The sequence below is a fragment of the Labrus mixtus genome, chromosome 10 (assembly GCF_963584025.1).
Source record: "Labrus mixtus chromosome 10, fLabMix1.1, whole genome shotgun sequence".
NCBI classification, from domain to species: domain Eukaryota; kingdom Metazoa; phylum Chordata; class Actinopteri; order Labriformes; family Labridae; genus Labrus; species Labrus mixtus.
In genome coordinates this window covers 1,910,745-1,928,069 of record NC_083621.1, presented here as the reverse complement: position 1 = coordinate 1,928,069, position 17,325 = coordinate 1,910,745, and the positions used below count along the sequence as shown (strand labels likewise).

The following is a 17,325-nucleotide window of genomic DNA, read 5'->3' as shown; positions in this document are numbered from 1 at the left end:
CTTGATTTATTATCAAAGTAGACATTTTCTTTACGAGTTTCTGGTCTCAATCTTTTCTTTAAGGCATGATGTTCCCATTTTGAGACACATAAAGCCAATTATGTCACAAGCAAGGTGACCACGAGGGGCAGCTATAGCCACGTTTCCACCGAGCGGTCCAGTTCAGTTCAGTATGGTACACATTTATTGCTGTTTCCACTCTCAATAGTTGGGAATGGTACCAAAATAACCGTACCATTCTACTTTTTTGCTACCCTTCTGTTGGGCTGCCAAGCGTACCAACCCGACCCTAAAGGGTGGAGCTAGACACCCTGCAGTCCCTTGATTGGCTGAAAGAATCTGCACTTCCTGATCGACAGCAGTAACAACGTTTTTTTGTTGTTTTGTTGTAATGTCAGCACATAGCACCGCCCCATGGACGACCTTGGAGGTGCAGACCTCTGCTGGACGTCCTCCATTGTTGCCCTTTGAACACTGTGTCGCGTTCTTCTTCTTCTTCTTCTTCTTCTTCGTTGAATTTATTGGCAGACTAAACTGTGTCGACCTGATCAGGGTTTACTGAACCAAACCAAACCGGACCGATTGGTGGAAACGGGGCTGGAGTGTAAGTCACCTCTTGCCTTGAAATACCAAAAACAGACAGATGACCTCATGATGGCTACGTTCACCTCTCATATACAGTCTACATGTAAACCACAGGCAGTCATGCTTTCTTAGTGGGTTTAATAATCAAGTTTATTTTCAGTAACTCCAGTCCACAGACTGTAATGTATGCAGAGATGGCACAAAATCAACTACTTTCCATTCTTTAAAATGTACTGACACAACACCCTGGCAATCATTCAGATCCTATTTGACAAGGTGAGTGCTGAAGAGTAGCGTGTTTGTTTGACACTCATAACTAGCATGATGACACGGTGAACACACACACAGTGGTAGGTTTCATGTCTCTGAAGGAACGGCTGCAGAAGCTGAACCGCAGACTGACTTTGTGTCGCTCAAACCCAGGTTAACAGATCCTACTGTAAATGTTGGCATGGTACAAATATCCTTCCAGTAAAATATGAATATAGAGAAGTGAAAATCTTAACAATTAAAACACCCACACTGCATCTTCAAAAGGAGAGTCCTCCTGCTTCTTCAAAAAACGTCAACACAAAGGTCCCTTAGAGTAAAAACTGAACGACGCCTACACCTGTGGGAACAGATGGCGGCGTCTCGTCCACTATAAGACAAAGTATAGCTACAGTTGTAAAGACAGACGTGGTGGTTGACTGCATCTAGATAGATTGGCTGATTAAAACGAGCCGACCAGCATTATATTTATATACAAACTAAAGATATCTCTTAATGTGCTCGATAGATTTTCAGGCAGAAGGAGGGGGGGGGGGCAGTACAGTTTGATTGTAGATTACACCTTGTGCTTCTCAAAAACAGTCCTGTTGGTGTGTTTTGTCTCGCTTGAGCCTCACGTGCTGGGGAGCCGAGGATTAGGCTTCATACACCCTGTGGAAAAACAAAAACCAGAGTTAGTTTTCTGTCATTTCATTTTACTGCCCTCACAAGTTAGTTAAGTCTACCACATTAAAAAAACAAACTAAAGAAAACTTGTAGAGGTTTTCAGGATGAGCTGCATGTGTGAACACAAACAGCTGAATTTTATTTATTTACAAACTTTTCTGACTTTATCTATTTTTAATAATGTGTCCATTTATGGCCTTTTGGGGCTGGCAGCCACTTTTTTCTAAAGATTCAAGATTCAAGATTTTTATTTGTCACATGCTCATACAGATGTGCAGTGAAATGTGAAGACTTTCCAATCAAGTTCAGCGTTTTCAGCGCTCTGCGTCAGCTCTTCTTGTCTCTGCGCTCACAGCGCTCTTGGCACAATATCACTTCTCCCTATCCAACCAATCAAAATACTTCTCTTCTCATGGTTCATGTCATGCACCCAGACATGTTATTTTTTTTCCAAGGGCAGTTTCCAGGTGTAGACCTGAAGATATTGCCAGGACTCCAAGGACTTCTCCTTTCCACAGTTATGACCTTTTCTTTGTAAAATAAAATATAATACTAACCATATAGAGCACATTCAAAACACTCTAAGCCGTCACTAGAGGGGAGCAGAAGTGAACCTAGGAAACAGTGGCGGCTGGTCAGTAAGGGTCTCCAGGGTGCTGCCAACCCACTCCCCACAAGGAAAATTTACATTTCTCTGTCAGTATGAGTGCATATGGTGTTGGTTGTTGGGTTACTAATCTGAGAAGTTGTGCCCACCCTGGGGAACAATGCATCAGCTGTTACTGTTCCCAAAGTTAAGCACAGCTGGGAAGCGCACTGAAATGAAGATTATTACAACGCCGTTTGGTGGACTCTTGCCCTTTTTAGAGCAGTGATGGTTGGGCTCCTTACCAACCTGAAAGGTCAGGGGTCATTAACTACATTTGTACAAGAGCCAGCTTTTTTCTTGACAAACACAAAATGCTTCCACATAGTCCTGATAGCCGTCGAGCCCAACATGAGGAGGTTGGTGTTACCCAATGTGAGTATTTCAGCTTTGGGATTTTATTTTTTATGTTTTTGTTTAATCACCTCAGGAGATAATTTTGATTCTGGGGGCCGGGCAGGAAGCTCTGTGGGGCCGGATGTGATCCTGTGATATGTTGTGAACAGACCCGATAGAGGGCGCTGACACAACGGCATGGACCCCACCCATTATGTGCATGCATGCCAAAAAAAAGTGAATTAATCAAGGTGTAATAACAACAACCTATTTACCATGCTTAAAAATGTATGACACCATCTTGTCTTTAAAATGAATTTAAATGTGAATATTTTCATTAATTAGGTGCCAAAAGTCCTGAAAGTGGGCAAATATTGAGTGTTATTCTCTAGTATAATTAATTCATCAAAAGGTTATTACCTGTGCTTGTCCTTCCAGATGCGGAACCATTTGACCAGATTCTTGGTGCTCTGGAGTTTGGGGTGAAGACAGTACTCCTGACCTTTGAAGCGGGCCACGTTCTCCATCGTCACGCTGACAGGGAACACAAACACGAGGGATTGAATGTCAACAAGAATATAAACGCTACTAATCATTTATATTCACTGGAACTCTGAAGCCACTTCAACTCAAGTTTGTTTTGTTTGGCATGCTGGCTAATGTTGCTCTATGTCGTCTGAATGCTAAAACAAGTTTTATAGCTCCAAAAAAAACACGACAGTATACACAAATAGTAACTAAAACACACGAGATCAGGTTATAAACAAAAGTCCATCGACCTTAGAACTTCTAAAAAATGCAGTTAGAGCGATAAGACACGCCCACTCACATCATACAGCCTATAGCAGGTTTAGTGAGTTTATTCAGCCATGAAGGACGACTCCAGAAGCAGCCATGACAATTTCTCCACAGAAATACAGTTTAAGGTCGCAGACTTCTCTCCTCCAGAGTCTCCTGAAGGCCATGATTAGACGGTCAAAAGCCGGATCAGTTTCAACCGCTAGCGTATAGGTAGCGAGTGCTGAGACAGCCGATGGCGAGGACAGTGGGGGGCAGGAGAGGATGGGGGCCGCTCAGATGTTTTTGCACTAAACAATCGCCATATTTCACGACAAGGCACTTCGATATCAGTTGTAAACAAACCGTGCTCCTGATGTGGTTGTTCCCACATGCACCTTCCCCTTCCCCCCGATAAGGAAGATCTCCCGCTGACACACCAAGCAGATGGCAAAGAACTAGTGGCGACAAAGGCCGCCTGTGACGTCGCCTCAACTCGCCTTTTGTCTTGGCCAAAAAGTTGCACTTGAACACACCGCAAAGACTCCAGCCGACGGCCAGCCACCCGTAACTCTCCGTGCCAGCAGGCCACTCGTATTATAGGTCGTCTACTGATGGAGAATAATGTCTGATAAAAAGTTGAAATTGCTCCTGGCGTTGTCAGCTCTTGGTCTTTTAGTGGAAAAAGAAAAGAAGAGGCGGAGCTGACTAATAAGGAGAAACCGCACTAATGGGTGAAAGCGTGGAGACTACAGAGACATGCTCAAGGGGCTTTACTGAACCTGAGAGGAGAGCTGGAGAGAAATGAAACCTCCCAACAGCCAATCAGAGAGATTCATCTCACCAACCGCAGACACCGATTCAACATGACACACCACAAAAACTAGGGCGACAACCGACCACCGATGGTCCAACCAGGGCCGATGATCTCCTTGGTGTTTCGGGGCCTCAAGGTGCATGTGGGAACACCCAGATCAGGAGCAGTCCTCCTGAAATTCTGGCTTTTTTTAGAAGAATGCAAAACAACTGTGGCGTCTTCAATAGAATGAGACAAGATCGACTACAGGAGCCAACGTTCAGAATGTTGTTTTGAGAGTTTGAGAGAAACACAGGAGTCACTTGAATAGTAACGGGTCATTTCTTTCCTCAGCTGTTATTCTGAACGGCCCTGAAAAACACTTCCACAGTTAGATGCCCTCTCGTCTGAAAAGACCAGCATGCACAGGGCGACCAGCATGCTACTTGGCAAAGAAATTATATCATGGAGCTGCCACTAAAAAAAAAAAAGTGTGACATCTAAAGCTCATTGAATCAGTCGCTCGTGCTGTTACCCTCCGCTTAAGGCAACGGTGGAGACAGTCTGCCTGCATGTGGCATATTCAGGCCAAACAAGAGAAATGTGGGAAAAAACTCCCACAGTGCCATGGGGCCTCTCCAGCCAGTGACACACTCAAAGACTCCCCAAACCATGAATGTTAAATGAGTTGACTGGAAGAGAAAAGACTGGACTCTCAATAAAAACCCTGCTTTCAGTGGTAATACGGTTTGCATCTATTTTCCTGCTCATTCAGTCGTCATTCTGAGCTTCGGTCGGACGGCTGTATCTGCTTTGTTGTCGACGAAGCGAGCGGTGAATGTGAGAGCAGAAAACATGAAAGTGCTTTTGTTTGCGGAAAACCACATCGGAAATAAACACCCCCCTGCATGTTGTCATCCATGGCTGCTCAGCTGAGGTGAAGCTTCACCTCGTTACTGTTTTAATCTGAGTTCCTCCTCATTACGATTCACCTGGGGCAGCTTCGGTTGCAGCCACTGGCTCCAAAGGCTAATACTGTTAGCCGAACGTTACATAAGCATGAGCAGAGGGGAGGAAAGAAAAGGCTGTGAAGGGGCTGAGAAAGAAGAATGTGTTAGGAGAGGGGGAAAGAAAGTCCTTTTCATCTCCTGCTGCCTCAAACTTTTACTTTAAAACTTTTAAAGGACAAATATTGTTGTGGGTTTTTATGCTACCAGTATCGACACTGGGGAGAAAAAAAATGTATTACCGATGTATCGGCCGATGTCTTTCTTAGATTTATGTTCGATCTGCAGAGATAAATAGAGATAGTCACAGTTATTGTGTTGATCCCTCAAATTCTTGTAACGTCACAATGTTTCTCCTCCGTTTGACGTCATCGTGCGACGCTGTCTCTTGAGATTAGAGATTAGAGCGATGGAAGACGTAAGCAAACTAGCGCTGGTGCTAACGTTGCTAACTGGACTTTTTACATGCTCACACACACGTTACTCTCAAACTATGTTGACGAGCAGAGACGCCTGATTGGACGACGGAGGTCACTGCTGCTTCATACAACACTCTGATGGAACTAACCATGTGGCCGACTTTGGCGGTTTTGGACGAGACACCGGTTGGACGACTTTGAAAATGAAATAGTCATTGCAGAGGAATGGCGAGAAAATGTGACAAAATAAAGAAAACAGAGACAGATAAAGAATCCCAAAGAAAGAAAGAAAGAAAACAAGAAATGATGTTAATGACATGAGTAGTAAACAGGAACACTTCAGGGCTCCTATAGCTCGTGAGTGCGACGCTATGAATGCCAAATTGAGCAGCGTAAGCCAAGCGGTCACAACAAAGGCCGGGGGGGGGGGGGGGGGGGGGGTCGACGGGGGGGGGGGGGGGGGGGGGGGGGGGACTCTCGCTCACTCATTTCTCTCCTACTCTCTTTCTTTCTGTGGCTTTCCGGAGCCCGCTGAGACTCATTTTTCACTGGGTACCAGCGGCTGGTGGCCCCCCTCTCATGCTAATAGAGAAGCCTTAAATAACGTCCGTCAGTGGGGAACACACACACACACACACACACACACACACACACACACACACACACACACACACACACACACACACACACACTTCTCAAAAACGTACTGGTTTGCCCAAAATGCAGTAACAGTATGAGAACAAATGTGAGATCCTCAGTTTGCCAAACATTCCCTGATGTCGTACTGATTCTGTAAAAATCTACAGTCTCCATCAGATCAGTGTCCCTCGCGTACTGTTTCCCACAATGCAAAGCGCCAGGTCAGAGATGGAGATGACGGACAGCAACAGGGGAAATAATCCCAATCAGACCAAACCACGAGACACAACCAGTTATCTTTGTCGATTCTCTAAATCATGAAAATCTAAAATAATCTCTCGTCAGCTTTTTTCAGACTGTAAGTGGACGCTACACTGCAGCGGCGTTTGACTTCAACTGGGCGGTTGTTTACTTCCTCAGTCCAAGACCGGGCAGGCAACAAGACAGGACAGGTACACAAAAGACAACATCAGAAATACAGAAAATCCTCAGCTCAAGTGAAAAAGTACTTGAACCACACAGAGCCAGAGGCTGAAACAGTTCAGAAAAGTAAAAGTCAAATAAAGTACTGTTCAGTTATAATGACATATCATGCTAAGAAAAGGTAAGAGAATAATACAAAAGTCTATTAAATAATCAGGAATACAATCTGAAATTGTGATCTAAAAATTCTCTTACCCACAAAACAAAAGATTCCCAAAAGATTTTTAAGAATGTAAACTCTTTGGATTCTGCTTTTCGACTTACTTACAATTAATTACTGTAAAAAAGAATTTGTTTTTTTCGGCTCAGTTGTATTCTTTGATGTTGTTGTTTTTTGACGCCTGTGTTTGAATAGGCCTGTCAGCTTTAAGTGCATGTACGCCTTAACCACTTCCAGGGACAGCGGGGGTCCTGAGTCTCTGGCCCCCTTATTTTGGCGGTCACGAGATGAAAAGTCCTCCTCCTCCACGCTCTCCCCGCTGTCCTCTTCATGTCTCATACTGTACTTAGCCAGCAGGTGGCAGCAGAGTTCCAACAGCACACTGACTCCCGGGACGCTGACATAACATCCCATCTGTTGTCCCCTCATGACATGAAAGTTTACATGATCCCCACCCCCTGAAATCACAGCTCACATTCCTGACTTAGCACGAGAGTGGAGCGGAGATCACGGTCTACAGAGACTCTGTTTATTTATTCAAAGTCGTCTGGAGCGCCACAGGAGTGTGTTTGTGCGCCCCTCGACATTAAGAGACCGTGTTATCATGAGAGAGGTTCATTCTGGATTTCATGACGGCTCACACTGAAACTGAATCGCTGCCGTCTGTCTGCTCGGGCTGTGATTTTATGGCAGAGAGGAACGGAAGAACACTGAAGAATCATTCCCCAAGCTTCAAGTGTTCATGAGTCGTACAGACGTACATGTGTATGATGTGTATGTTGCACACAGACTAAGAGGTCGTTCATGTGGGAAACAGGATCTGAACTCAATGTCTATTTTCTTTTTAGATTTCTGGGTAATTTTTTTCTTTATTTATTGAACAGCTGAAGAGAGACAGGAAGTGTTGGGAGGAGAGAGAGCGGGGGGTGACATACAGAAAAGGGCTGAAGAATGAAAAGAAAAGATGTCTGATCTTAGGGTTTATTTTAATATTAGATTTGTATTTATATCAAATGTGTTTTTCCCTCTAGATTAATTTACTTTCTGCAACAAACTATTTTAATCTGCTCAATTCATCCACGCGTACACAAACACCAGGAGCACACCTTGTGTTTTGAAAAGTTCCACTCGATATTCCGTTATTTACAGAATAAATATCTCTCTCTATGTGATTCTGCTCTCTTGGTTTTGCTGTGTCTCTCCGTGTGAGGGTTTTGTTTTTTAAACAGGAGTTTTGTTATGTTGCATGGAGACATGAGGTCCTGCACTCTCTCTCCCCGCTCTCTCGAGCAAACAGCAATTTTATGAAGAAATTAAAAATTAAATAAAAAAACGGTCGAAAATATTCTTTGGCGGCCGTCTATGTGTACACACACACACACACACACACACACACACACACACACACACACACACACACACACACACACACACACACACACACACACACACACACACACACACACACACACACACACACACACACACACACACACACACACACACACACACACACACACACACACACACACACACACACACACACACACACACACACACACACACACACACACACACACACACACACACACACACACACACACACACACACACACACACACACACACACACACACACACACACACACACACACACACACACACACACACACACACACACACACACACACACACACACACACACACACACACACACACACACACACACACACACACACACACACACACACACACACACACACACACACACACACACACACACACACACACACACACACACACACACACACACACACACACACACACACACACACACACACACACACACACACACACACACACACACACACACACACACACACACACACACACACACACACACACACACACACACACACACACACACACACACACACACACACACACACAGATTGAAATGTCAACGCTTTACGACACTTTTCTGTGTGAAAATATCTTTAAGGAAACCGTAATGTCTTCCTATTTGTACAGCCGGTCTCCATGGTGCTATACGTGGACTTATTTTTCACTCACACCGATGGATTTAGGGGTAGTATTTATTAAAGGTGACATCGTGTTCATATTGATGATGATGATGATGATGATGATGATGAAGATGGTTTTGATGCTGTCGATGTTGCACTCTTCCTCTGGTCACTTCCTGTCAGCACCTGTGCGTCTGAGCTGTTTGTTTTCACTTCCTGTCGTTGTCTCCTCCTCTCTCTCTCCTTGCTTGTCTTCTTCTTCTTACTCTCTGATGTACGCAGCTTTGGATAAAAGCGTCTGATAAATGAATTGTAGAATTGTTTATACATTTTCCATCGACCAACGTGCACTGTTGAGTGGTGAGCTGAATGGATCCAGCCTTGAAATGCGTCACTGAATCATTTTCTTACAACATATCCATTTATTGCAGAACAGCTGTATCGTTGAAAAGGATTCTCTCTCTCTCTCTCTCTCTCTCTCTTTCTAAGGTTTATTTTTTCACACGTGTCATTGAGAGACAGGTCAGTGGATAGAGTCAGAAATCAGGGACAGAGAGAGAGTGGGGTGTGACATACCGGGAGGGAAGCCACAGGTCAGACCCGAACCTGGGCCGCCCACTTGGAGGACTACAGCCTGCCTACATACATGGGGCGCCCGCACTAACCACTGCACCACCAGCGCCCCCCCAAGACTCTCTTTCTTATGGTCATCGTGCGTCAGGTATCTTACCTGTCTTAGTGCAAACACGACAGGATGATTTTTTAATGCAAAGCTGACCGACATCTTTTATAGATGTCGGAGCAGATTCAAAAATAATCAAAATAATAGGAGGTGTTTTGTGTAGAGGATCTCACAGGGGGGATTGACGGATACCTGTGTAAGGTAGGAACCTTAACCCGGAAGGGAAAACAGTTTTTTGGACCGCTAAGCAGCTGCATGCAAACGTTACAAGCGGGGGTTCTTTGGTACATAAATATGGACATGTGGAGAGAATTAACTTGAAATAAATGAATGGCATGTTCAACAATTCAGTTTGACTCGGACCTTTGTTCATCATGCAGCGCCTCAGTGGCTTAAAGTGTCGGCTTAGCCTCTACGATTAAGATATTTTTAATGGATGGCTGAGGCATCGGGACATTTGTGATTTTTAGGACTTCTTTGAATACAGAGGAAAAAGAAGCGGAAGAGTAAAGAGAAGCGGTGTTTATTGGAAAGAAGGCAGAGACAGGACAGATAACTGGAAGTGGAAATGAAGAAAAAAAAAAAAAACTCACAATATCATTTTCTCTTGGCAGTACGGGTGCTTGGGTTTGATCTCCAGCTTCTGTACGTCCATGTATCTGATCTTTGGTCCTTTTCTGGTGCACCTGCACTTGTAGGCTGTTCAAACACATGAAAAAGTAAAAACCAGACGTTAACAATCACATCGCAATATCATAATCGTCATTGTTGGGAATTTAAAGCAGTGGAAACTGGACTCTGTGAAGGATTAGTAAAGCTCTCCTCCGACTCACTTTCAAGCTCGGGAAAACCGACGCAGAGATTGAAGAGATGGAAAAGTTAATACTTTATGATCTGACAGACAAATTGGCTCCAAATCAGCCGTCTGTTTATCTTCGGAGCGCACGCTGACAAGAGGAGATTACCAGAGCCAGAGTTTAAGTCTGGTGTCTGACTGCTGAGACGTCGCAAGCTTTACAAACAGGGCTTCAGTTACATCACATGTGAACGTGCTAAAAATAACCAGAGATGAATTAAAGAAGGGAGACTGTTTTCCACTTAGCACGGAGGTAGAACTTTAAATGAGAAAAGAGTGAGTTTAAAAATCAATTTAAGTCGTTTTCACATCGACACTAATGAAAATATCGAGATCATTTCAGGAGGACTGCTCCGGATATTCTCCTGACCTGGTTGTTCACACATGCACCTCACAGCTGGAGACTATCAGGTGGGGGGGGGGGGGGAAGACGTGATGTTAAAAAACAACTTGGAAGTAGCAGACGAAGCATCAGAGTCCTCTACACGACGCTATAAAGAGAATATATGTGTTTGTATCAATGCTGCGTGTAGTTCAACAGAATCTCAACATGAACTAAAGAGAGGAGAAGAACAAACTGGAGAACAGGAAACATGCAGCAGCAGGTTGATTAGAGCACGGAGATGGTAGAGGTGGCGTGCAGACAGTCTATGGTCGTGCAGCGATCACAGGGAATAAAGGTCACCACCCCCTCCCACTGGCCCCTCCCACTGGCCCCTCCCACTGGCTCCAGGTGAATTCTCCTGATTATATCCTGCTGCGTTCTCACATCAGATCACTCTGACTTTCTGCAGAATAAATACGAGGAGGCTGGAGGAGAAACATTCAGATGTTTGTGATCACATGACGCTCCTCCTGGACAAACGTTTTATACACAACCAGAAAATGAACCTATTAGCTGTTTTACACTGCAGCTGTGAGGACTGATAAAACCCAACAGTGTTTCTATGTATTGCACTAGTCGCACCCGATGCCCAGTTTCATCTCCGGCTCCATGCAGTCACACCTTTAAGGTCTCTTTACGGTTTTCCATCTTCTCAGGTCCACTTTTTCTACTCGTGATGACTTAATGCCGCTCTTTAAACGGACACAGGAAATTAGTTTTTTTCCCGGGGTTGTTTATATTTGTGATGGGAGGTGATGACCTGAAGACTCCAAGGTTTCCATCATCCATCACCGGCTATCTCTCTACACCGCCGCCGGCCTCTAAATCTGTCACCATGCACACACTGGTGCCAGCACGCCGCAACATACGAGGGGCCAATAAAAGTGTGGACACCGAGGTTAACATCCATATACTGTAAGACAGGGTTTCCATGGACATGTCAACACAGAAGAGATGGAATCATCTTACTCAAGTCATGCACCTGTTTGTATTTTCCCATGTTGGTAAGGACAGAATCAACGTTTTTATCAAATAGAATCAACGTTTTTATCAAATCTAAACCTGAAAATGAAAATACTTCAAGAGCTTCAGAGTGAGTTTGAGCTTTCACCCTCTGGTCATCGTTTCAGAGAACCTGTGAGGAGGACTTAAAGACTGCAGGTCTCATTGATCCCCGGTGTAATGCATAAACTGGAAAGCAGTGCGTCCTCAGGATGTTCTTCTTCCTCTATATATATTTGCACATCTCTGTATTGCACTTTGCATCACTTGGTAGAAATGTCCATTTTGGTTTGAGATCTTGACTGATTTCATTTTTGATGCTTTTATCTCCATGTGTGTGACTTTACATTTAGTTTTTATTGAATCTAAATGATCTGTTGATGTTGTCTTCTAATAACTACGGCTGTCAGCATTAACAAGTTAAGCCCATTAATCTCATGTTGTTTTGTCCCTTCAGGCTCTCCGTAGATACTCGTCCTCAGTGTCTCCCTGTAGTCTCAGTGATGTAAAAGAAGGACACTGCTACATCTTTGAATGTTTCATTTCACTTTAACAAACTCTCAGACAGTAATATCCACCTGATGACATCACACATTGACCTTTGTTACCGTTCCTTTGGGCTGTTTGACGTCACTTTGGGATCCCTAACCACTTCCTGTTTCTGTGCTTAACTTCATATTCACTGTAACAGAAGCTCCTTACCTTATTTCAAAATAAAAGCACACAGCAAGTAAAGTACTCTCAGCTTAAGACATTGCAAAAAAATGAAAAATAAAAGCCTAACAATTTTGACTTTTAAATGCAAAACAACTTGAATTTCAAACATGCGATTAAAAATGTGATAACTCGATTAACTATTGAAATTTAGCGATTACTCACGATTCAAAATTTGTCATCGTTTCCCTACTAAAAACACATCTGCATTCACCAATCTTCCCCTGATGTTCAAACTTCATTTGCAACATTTGCAAGAACATTTTTCTTCTTGAAATCTGTTATCTAAGCTTTAACATTTTTTCCCATCATTGTCCTCCATTTCCCAGACTCCCTTCCCATAACCCCCCCCCCCCCCCCCCCCCCCCCTGAATGCTTGGCTTTAAATGATTTCTGAACTCCACTTGTCCTGCCTTACACAAACAAGAGGCTCGGCGTGCCAACAATAAGACATTTTAAACCTCAGGTGTATTTATCGGGTCAATGCAGTCTTAAAGAAGGTCTACATGTTTATGGATGTAAAACTATCAAATCACCAAGTGCAACAGTTCTGTTTCGATTAGGAGTGAAACGCTTGCAGCAGGTGGTCTGTTGGTTACGTAAAACACACAAACACACCACTGGGAGTGAGTGACTGTTTTCTAAGACAGTGCAGAGATTTGAGGATGTTTGTTTAAAAACAAGAAAAACTCCGAATATTACGAGTGATTTTTAAAGTTAATTCCTAATTTATGAACACACATAACTGCTGGAGAGGTGTCAAAAAAATATTGTTCTTATGATTGGCAGCAAGCAATATTATTATGTCGAAAAAAACACACAAAATGACATTAAATCCTTGAGTTTACCTTCTGCATTCAGGAAGTATAAGGCCACCACAAACAAAAGTAGCACCGCTGTGCACCGATGCATTTTCTTCAAAGATGTTTTTTTTCCCCTCAAAATCCGAGCTGTCCAAACCGCCTCTATGCGTTAAACCAATAAACAGTTTACACAAAGTCTTCAGAGGGGTGAATTAGTTCCACTTGCAGCTGTTGGTGGACGACAGAAGTGAAGCAGCGCGGAGGGTTTCTCTGCTTTTGGAGCCCTTTTTGGAGCGCTGGTTGTGCAACTCCGTCTGTGCGTCCTGAGCGCTAGGATGAATCTCCAATCACTGGTTTAGGTCTCTCTCTCTCTCCTTCTCTCTCTCTCTCCGTCTCTCTGGTTGCTTTTCTGTGGGGAGGCAGGCAGCAGCTCTTTTTAAAAGCAGCCCGCTGTCCCTCTCTCATTAATATGCACGGCCAGTCAGCGAATCAAACACTTGTGGCCTGCCTGCGGAGGAGAAGTAGACAACAGACAGGGAGGGGAGGAGAGGGGAGGAAAAACACACTGTCGGCCAATGATGAGGGGTGGAGTGACGTCAGGTAATGTAGACACTGTTTGTGGTGGTTCATATTTGGCTCTAATCATAACCTGTCATCTTCTGCGATTGTTATGAATGACAGAAAACTTTAGTGAGAAGAGATTTCTCTCATTTTGGGAGAATTTGCGACAATTGAGCATTTTTAATTGGCTGAAAAACAACAAATTTAACTCATATTTTATGAGAATCAGAGCTGACTTTTTTGTGTCCAGTAGCCAAAAAGCATATGGGTCAGCTCTTTGCTAATTAGAGTCTGAACAAAATTCACTGTTGTCCATTTTCATTAAAAAAACATCCAAAGTGCGAGCGTTTCAAACTCTGTTAGGATGTTGAGACAATTTTGCACTTTGAACAAAATGTAAGCTCAAGAAATGGTTATCTCTTCACAGCCTTGAAATTGATCAGCAACCGAAATCCGGAGGGACATCACGGCATCCAATCACGTGACTGGCACAGAGGCCTGGAGGGCAAAATTGGTTTAGGAAAATGACGTCCACCATTGAACACTCTGTGTAGCTGCAGCACGGGCTCTTTTCATTATCCAGCTCTTCAAAACTCTGCATGTTTAAATCACCTGACGAACACAGAAAAACTGAGATATTAAGATAAACTGCTTTTGGGTACTTGCGACCCTCTTACATGGACACTATTTAAATCTCTAAAAACAATTATGGTTTGAAGAGAATCATGTGAACTGGCGACTTCCAGCCGAATGCATCTGTGGTTGTCATAGTTACAACAAATGGTGAAGACGTAAAGTGTTTAAAGAGACACTCTTTAAAGGAGCAGTATGTAACTCTTCCCCCTAGTGTTTAAAATGGGTACTGCAGTCTAAATTCTAAACATCATAGAGAGCTGTCTTCCCCCCCCCCTCCTCTCTAGAGTCCATGCTCACACAGGTCACCATGTGGTGGACTCTGAAGCTTCAGTGTTTATCCAGCTCTGCATGGGTCTGTAAACCTTTCTGTGTTCTAACCTCTCTCCATTTTTCAAAAGCATCTCCAATATTGATCCTAGTTTGAGCACGTTTCTGCTCGTGGAGCTTATTAGAAACATGCAGAGGCTTTTTAGGTCGGGTACAATCACTTCTATCTGAATCACTTCTCTTGCCCGCTTCCATCGCTGCAACACCTGTTGACCTGATAACTGCTCTCATATCTGACAAACAGAGGGGCGTCCAAAACGGCCGTGTGTGGGGGGGTTAGAAGGAGGACATACTGGCTGCTGCATTGTTGTCAGAGGACGTACATTAGCATCTGGTTTCAGAGTCCCAGATGGTCAAAAATTAAGGTGCTAATACACCCCCCCCCCCCCCCCCCCCCCCCTCAAACAATAGTTCAAGCTAACATGGTAACTGTAGGTTTCAATAGCACCAGTGATGGCTTTTTGCTAATATTTCCTCTGGTTGAACACATTTGACTTAAGTAGAAGGTAAACAGTTCTTAACGGAGCAATAACACACTGGAGGGTTCTGATGTATGAAAATAATCATTAAGGCAAACGCAGCGCTAAGCAGCGTGTAATTTCCTCAGCTGAGCCTGTTATCTTCTGGAGGCCGACAAGGACGGGTCAAAGAGTTTGTGACGTTAGCTGGGACGTAAAAGCAAACAGTTGGGAGAATCCTTGGCAGCAAAAAAAAAGGAAACGCAGCCACATTAAAATGTTTTTGTTCCAACAACATTACTGATCTGGTCCTTTAATATTTAAAACTTTGATCTGGGGTGTCGGATAGCCTAGGGTGCCCCGTGTACAGATGCTGTAGTCCTGATCGCAGCGGGTGTGGGGTTGAATCCGACCTCTGACCATCGTTGTATGTCATCCCTCACTCTCTAATAACAAAATTGAAGTGTGGACATCCATCCACACCTCCACCATCTGTGGACGTTCTCGCCCTTTATACCACATCAACAGCCCGAGGCGTCTCACTCAGCCACACTAGCTTCACGTTGAAGTCACTTGTAAACTCCGGCGCCTCACTTTTCTCAGACACGGAGGGGAAGCGTCTGTATGAGACGCTGAGGGATGAAGACAAATGTTCGGTATGTGAGGAGTTAGGAATGAGATCGGCCAGTTTGTAGAGGTGACCTTTGACCTCTGAGCAGAAGAGCACTCACATGTGTGAGATTTGGAGAAGCAGAAGCCTCTTTGATTGAATGTCGGCTGAAGAATTAACGGTGAAAAAGTGACTAATACTCTGAGTAGTTTTTGGAGAAGTATTTTCTAACGCTACCTTTACTTACTTGAGTACCGATTGTCTCTGTCAACCTCCTTTCAACTCAAATGAACAGCTCCAGAACACTGTTATTGTACTTTTTTTATTCAAAGCTGATCCTATTTTCCAGTTTATTCGGTGGAAATGAACAAAAGAAGCTATTGTACCTGATGATGTCATCAGGCTGAACCATTGACCTGTAAGAGATAGCCCTGAGAAGAAGGTCTGACCCCTCCCACCTGGGACGCTGACCAGAGGATTAAACAGAATTCATCATCATCCTGCATCAGGAGAGATGTGTGTGTGTGTGTGTGTGTGTGTGTTTGTTCACTCTGCCCTCTCTCTTTGTGAGTGTGTGTCTCTGTTCGACGCCTTGCCCTGGACACTGACGCAATCAGCTGCTGTCATCACTCAAACCCGGCAGCCTTGAAATGTCCGTTTGCCCGTGAACCTGCATGTGTGTGTGTGTGTGTGTGTGTGTGTGTGTGTGTGTGTGTGTGTGTGTGTGTGTGTGTGTGTGTGTGTGTGTGTGTGTGTGTGTACCGGCATGTTTACTGGCATGTACATCAGGAAAATGAAAAAAAGTCGTGTTTATAGACTGTATATCAAAAAGGACGGCACAGCTGCTCTCCTAAGGTGAAGCCAACACATTTGGTTCTCCCCCCACTAACTGGCTGCAGTACAGGTTATAGGCTCCGCCTCCATCATGTTAACAGATAGGACAGGACGCGTGCTTGCAGAGAGCTCCATCAAGAATAAACAAGCAAGGGGCGCTGGTGGCGCAGTGGTTAGTGCGCGCGCCCCATGTATGGAGACTTTGGTCCATCAAGCAGGCGGCCCAGGTTCCAATCCCACCTGTGGCTTCTTTCCTGCATGTCTTTCCCTACTCTCGCTCCCTGATTTCTGACTCTATCCACTGTCCTATCTCTCCATTAAATGCACAAAAAGCCCAAAAAGCCCCCCAAAAAAAGAATAAATAAGCAGGCCCCGGCTCCTGTGGCCGAACATTGACTAGAGAGGTAGAGAACGTTGCTGTAGTGTGTGACTCTGACTCTGACACTGACGGACTGCGGCGGGAATGATCAGTTACCCAGGTGTTTATAACCTCCCGTCTTGACCGTTGTAATGGAGTCCTGTTGGGGGGTTCCAACATATACAAGACTCTGGACCCAGCTGCCAGGGTCTTCAACCACACCAAGTCCCTGGCAGCGCATCACCCCAACCCTGGCCACCTCCACCGGCTCCCTGCATCAACTATAAAATAC

At 44.3% G+C, this 17,325-nt stretch overlaps 1 protein-coding gene across 1 annotated transcript; it reads right to left on the bottom strand.

The window, feature by feature from the left end:
- Nucleotides 1–751: 751 nt before the first annotated feature.
- Nucleotides 752–13,722, bottom strand: cxcl14 (chemokine (C-X-C motif) ligand 14). Its single transcript, XM_061047548.1, has 4 exons — nt 13,295–13,722; nt 10,083–10,188; nt 2,924–3,037; nt 752–1,506 (listed from the first exon to the last, which is right to left on the bottom strand). Exons 1-4 carry the CDS (start codon nt 13,356–13,358, stop codon nt 1,491–1,493), a joined length of 300 nt encoding a protein of 99 aa, XP_060903531.1. The 5' UTR covers nt 13,359–13,722; the 3' UTR covers nt 752–1,490.
- Between the last annotated feature and the right edge of the window lie 3,603 nt (nt 13,723–17,325).

What these genes read in the sequence shown, in the direction of transcription:
- cxcl14 (XM_061047548.1), bottom strand. Translation starts at nt 13,358, where the DNA reads ATGCATCGGTGCACAGCGGTGCTACTTTTGTTTGTGGTGGCCTTATAC. An exon ending in ATACTTCCTGAATGCAGAAG is followed by an intron (nt 10,189 to 13,294) that starts GTAAACTCAAGG and finishes GTGTTTGAACAG; the next exon opens with CCTACAAGTGCAGGTGCACC. An exon ending in TGCCAAGAGAAAATGATATT is followed by an intron (nt 3,038 to 10,082) that starts GTGAGTTTTTTT and finishes GTTCCCTGTCAG; the next exon opens with CGTGACGATGGAGAACGTGG.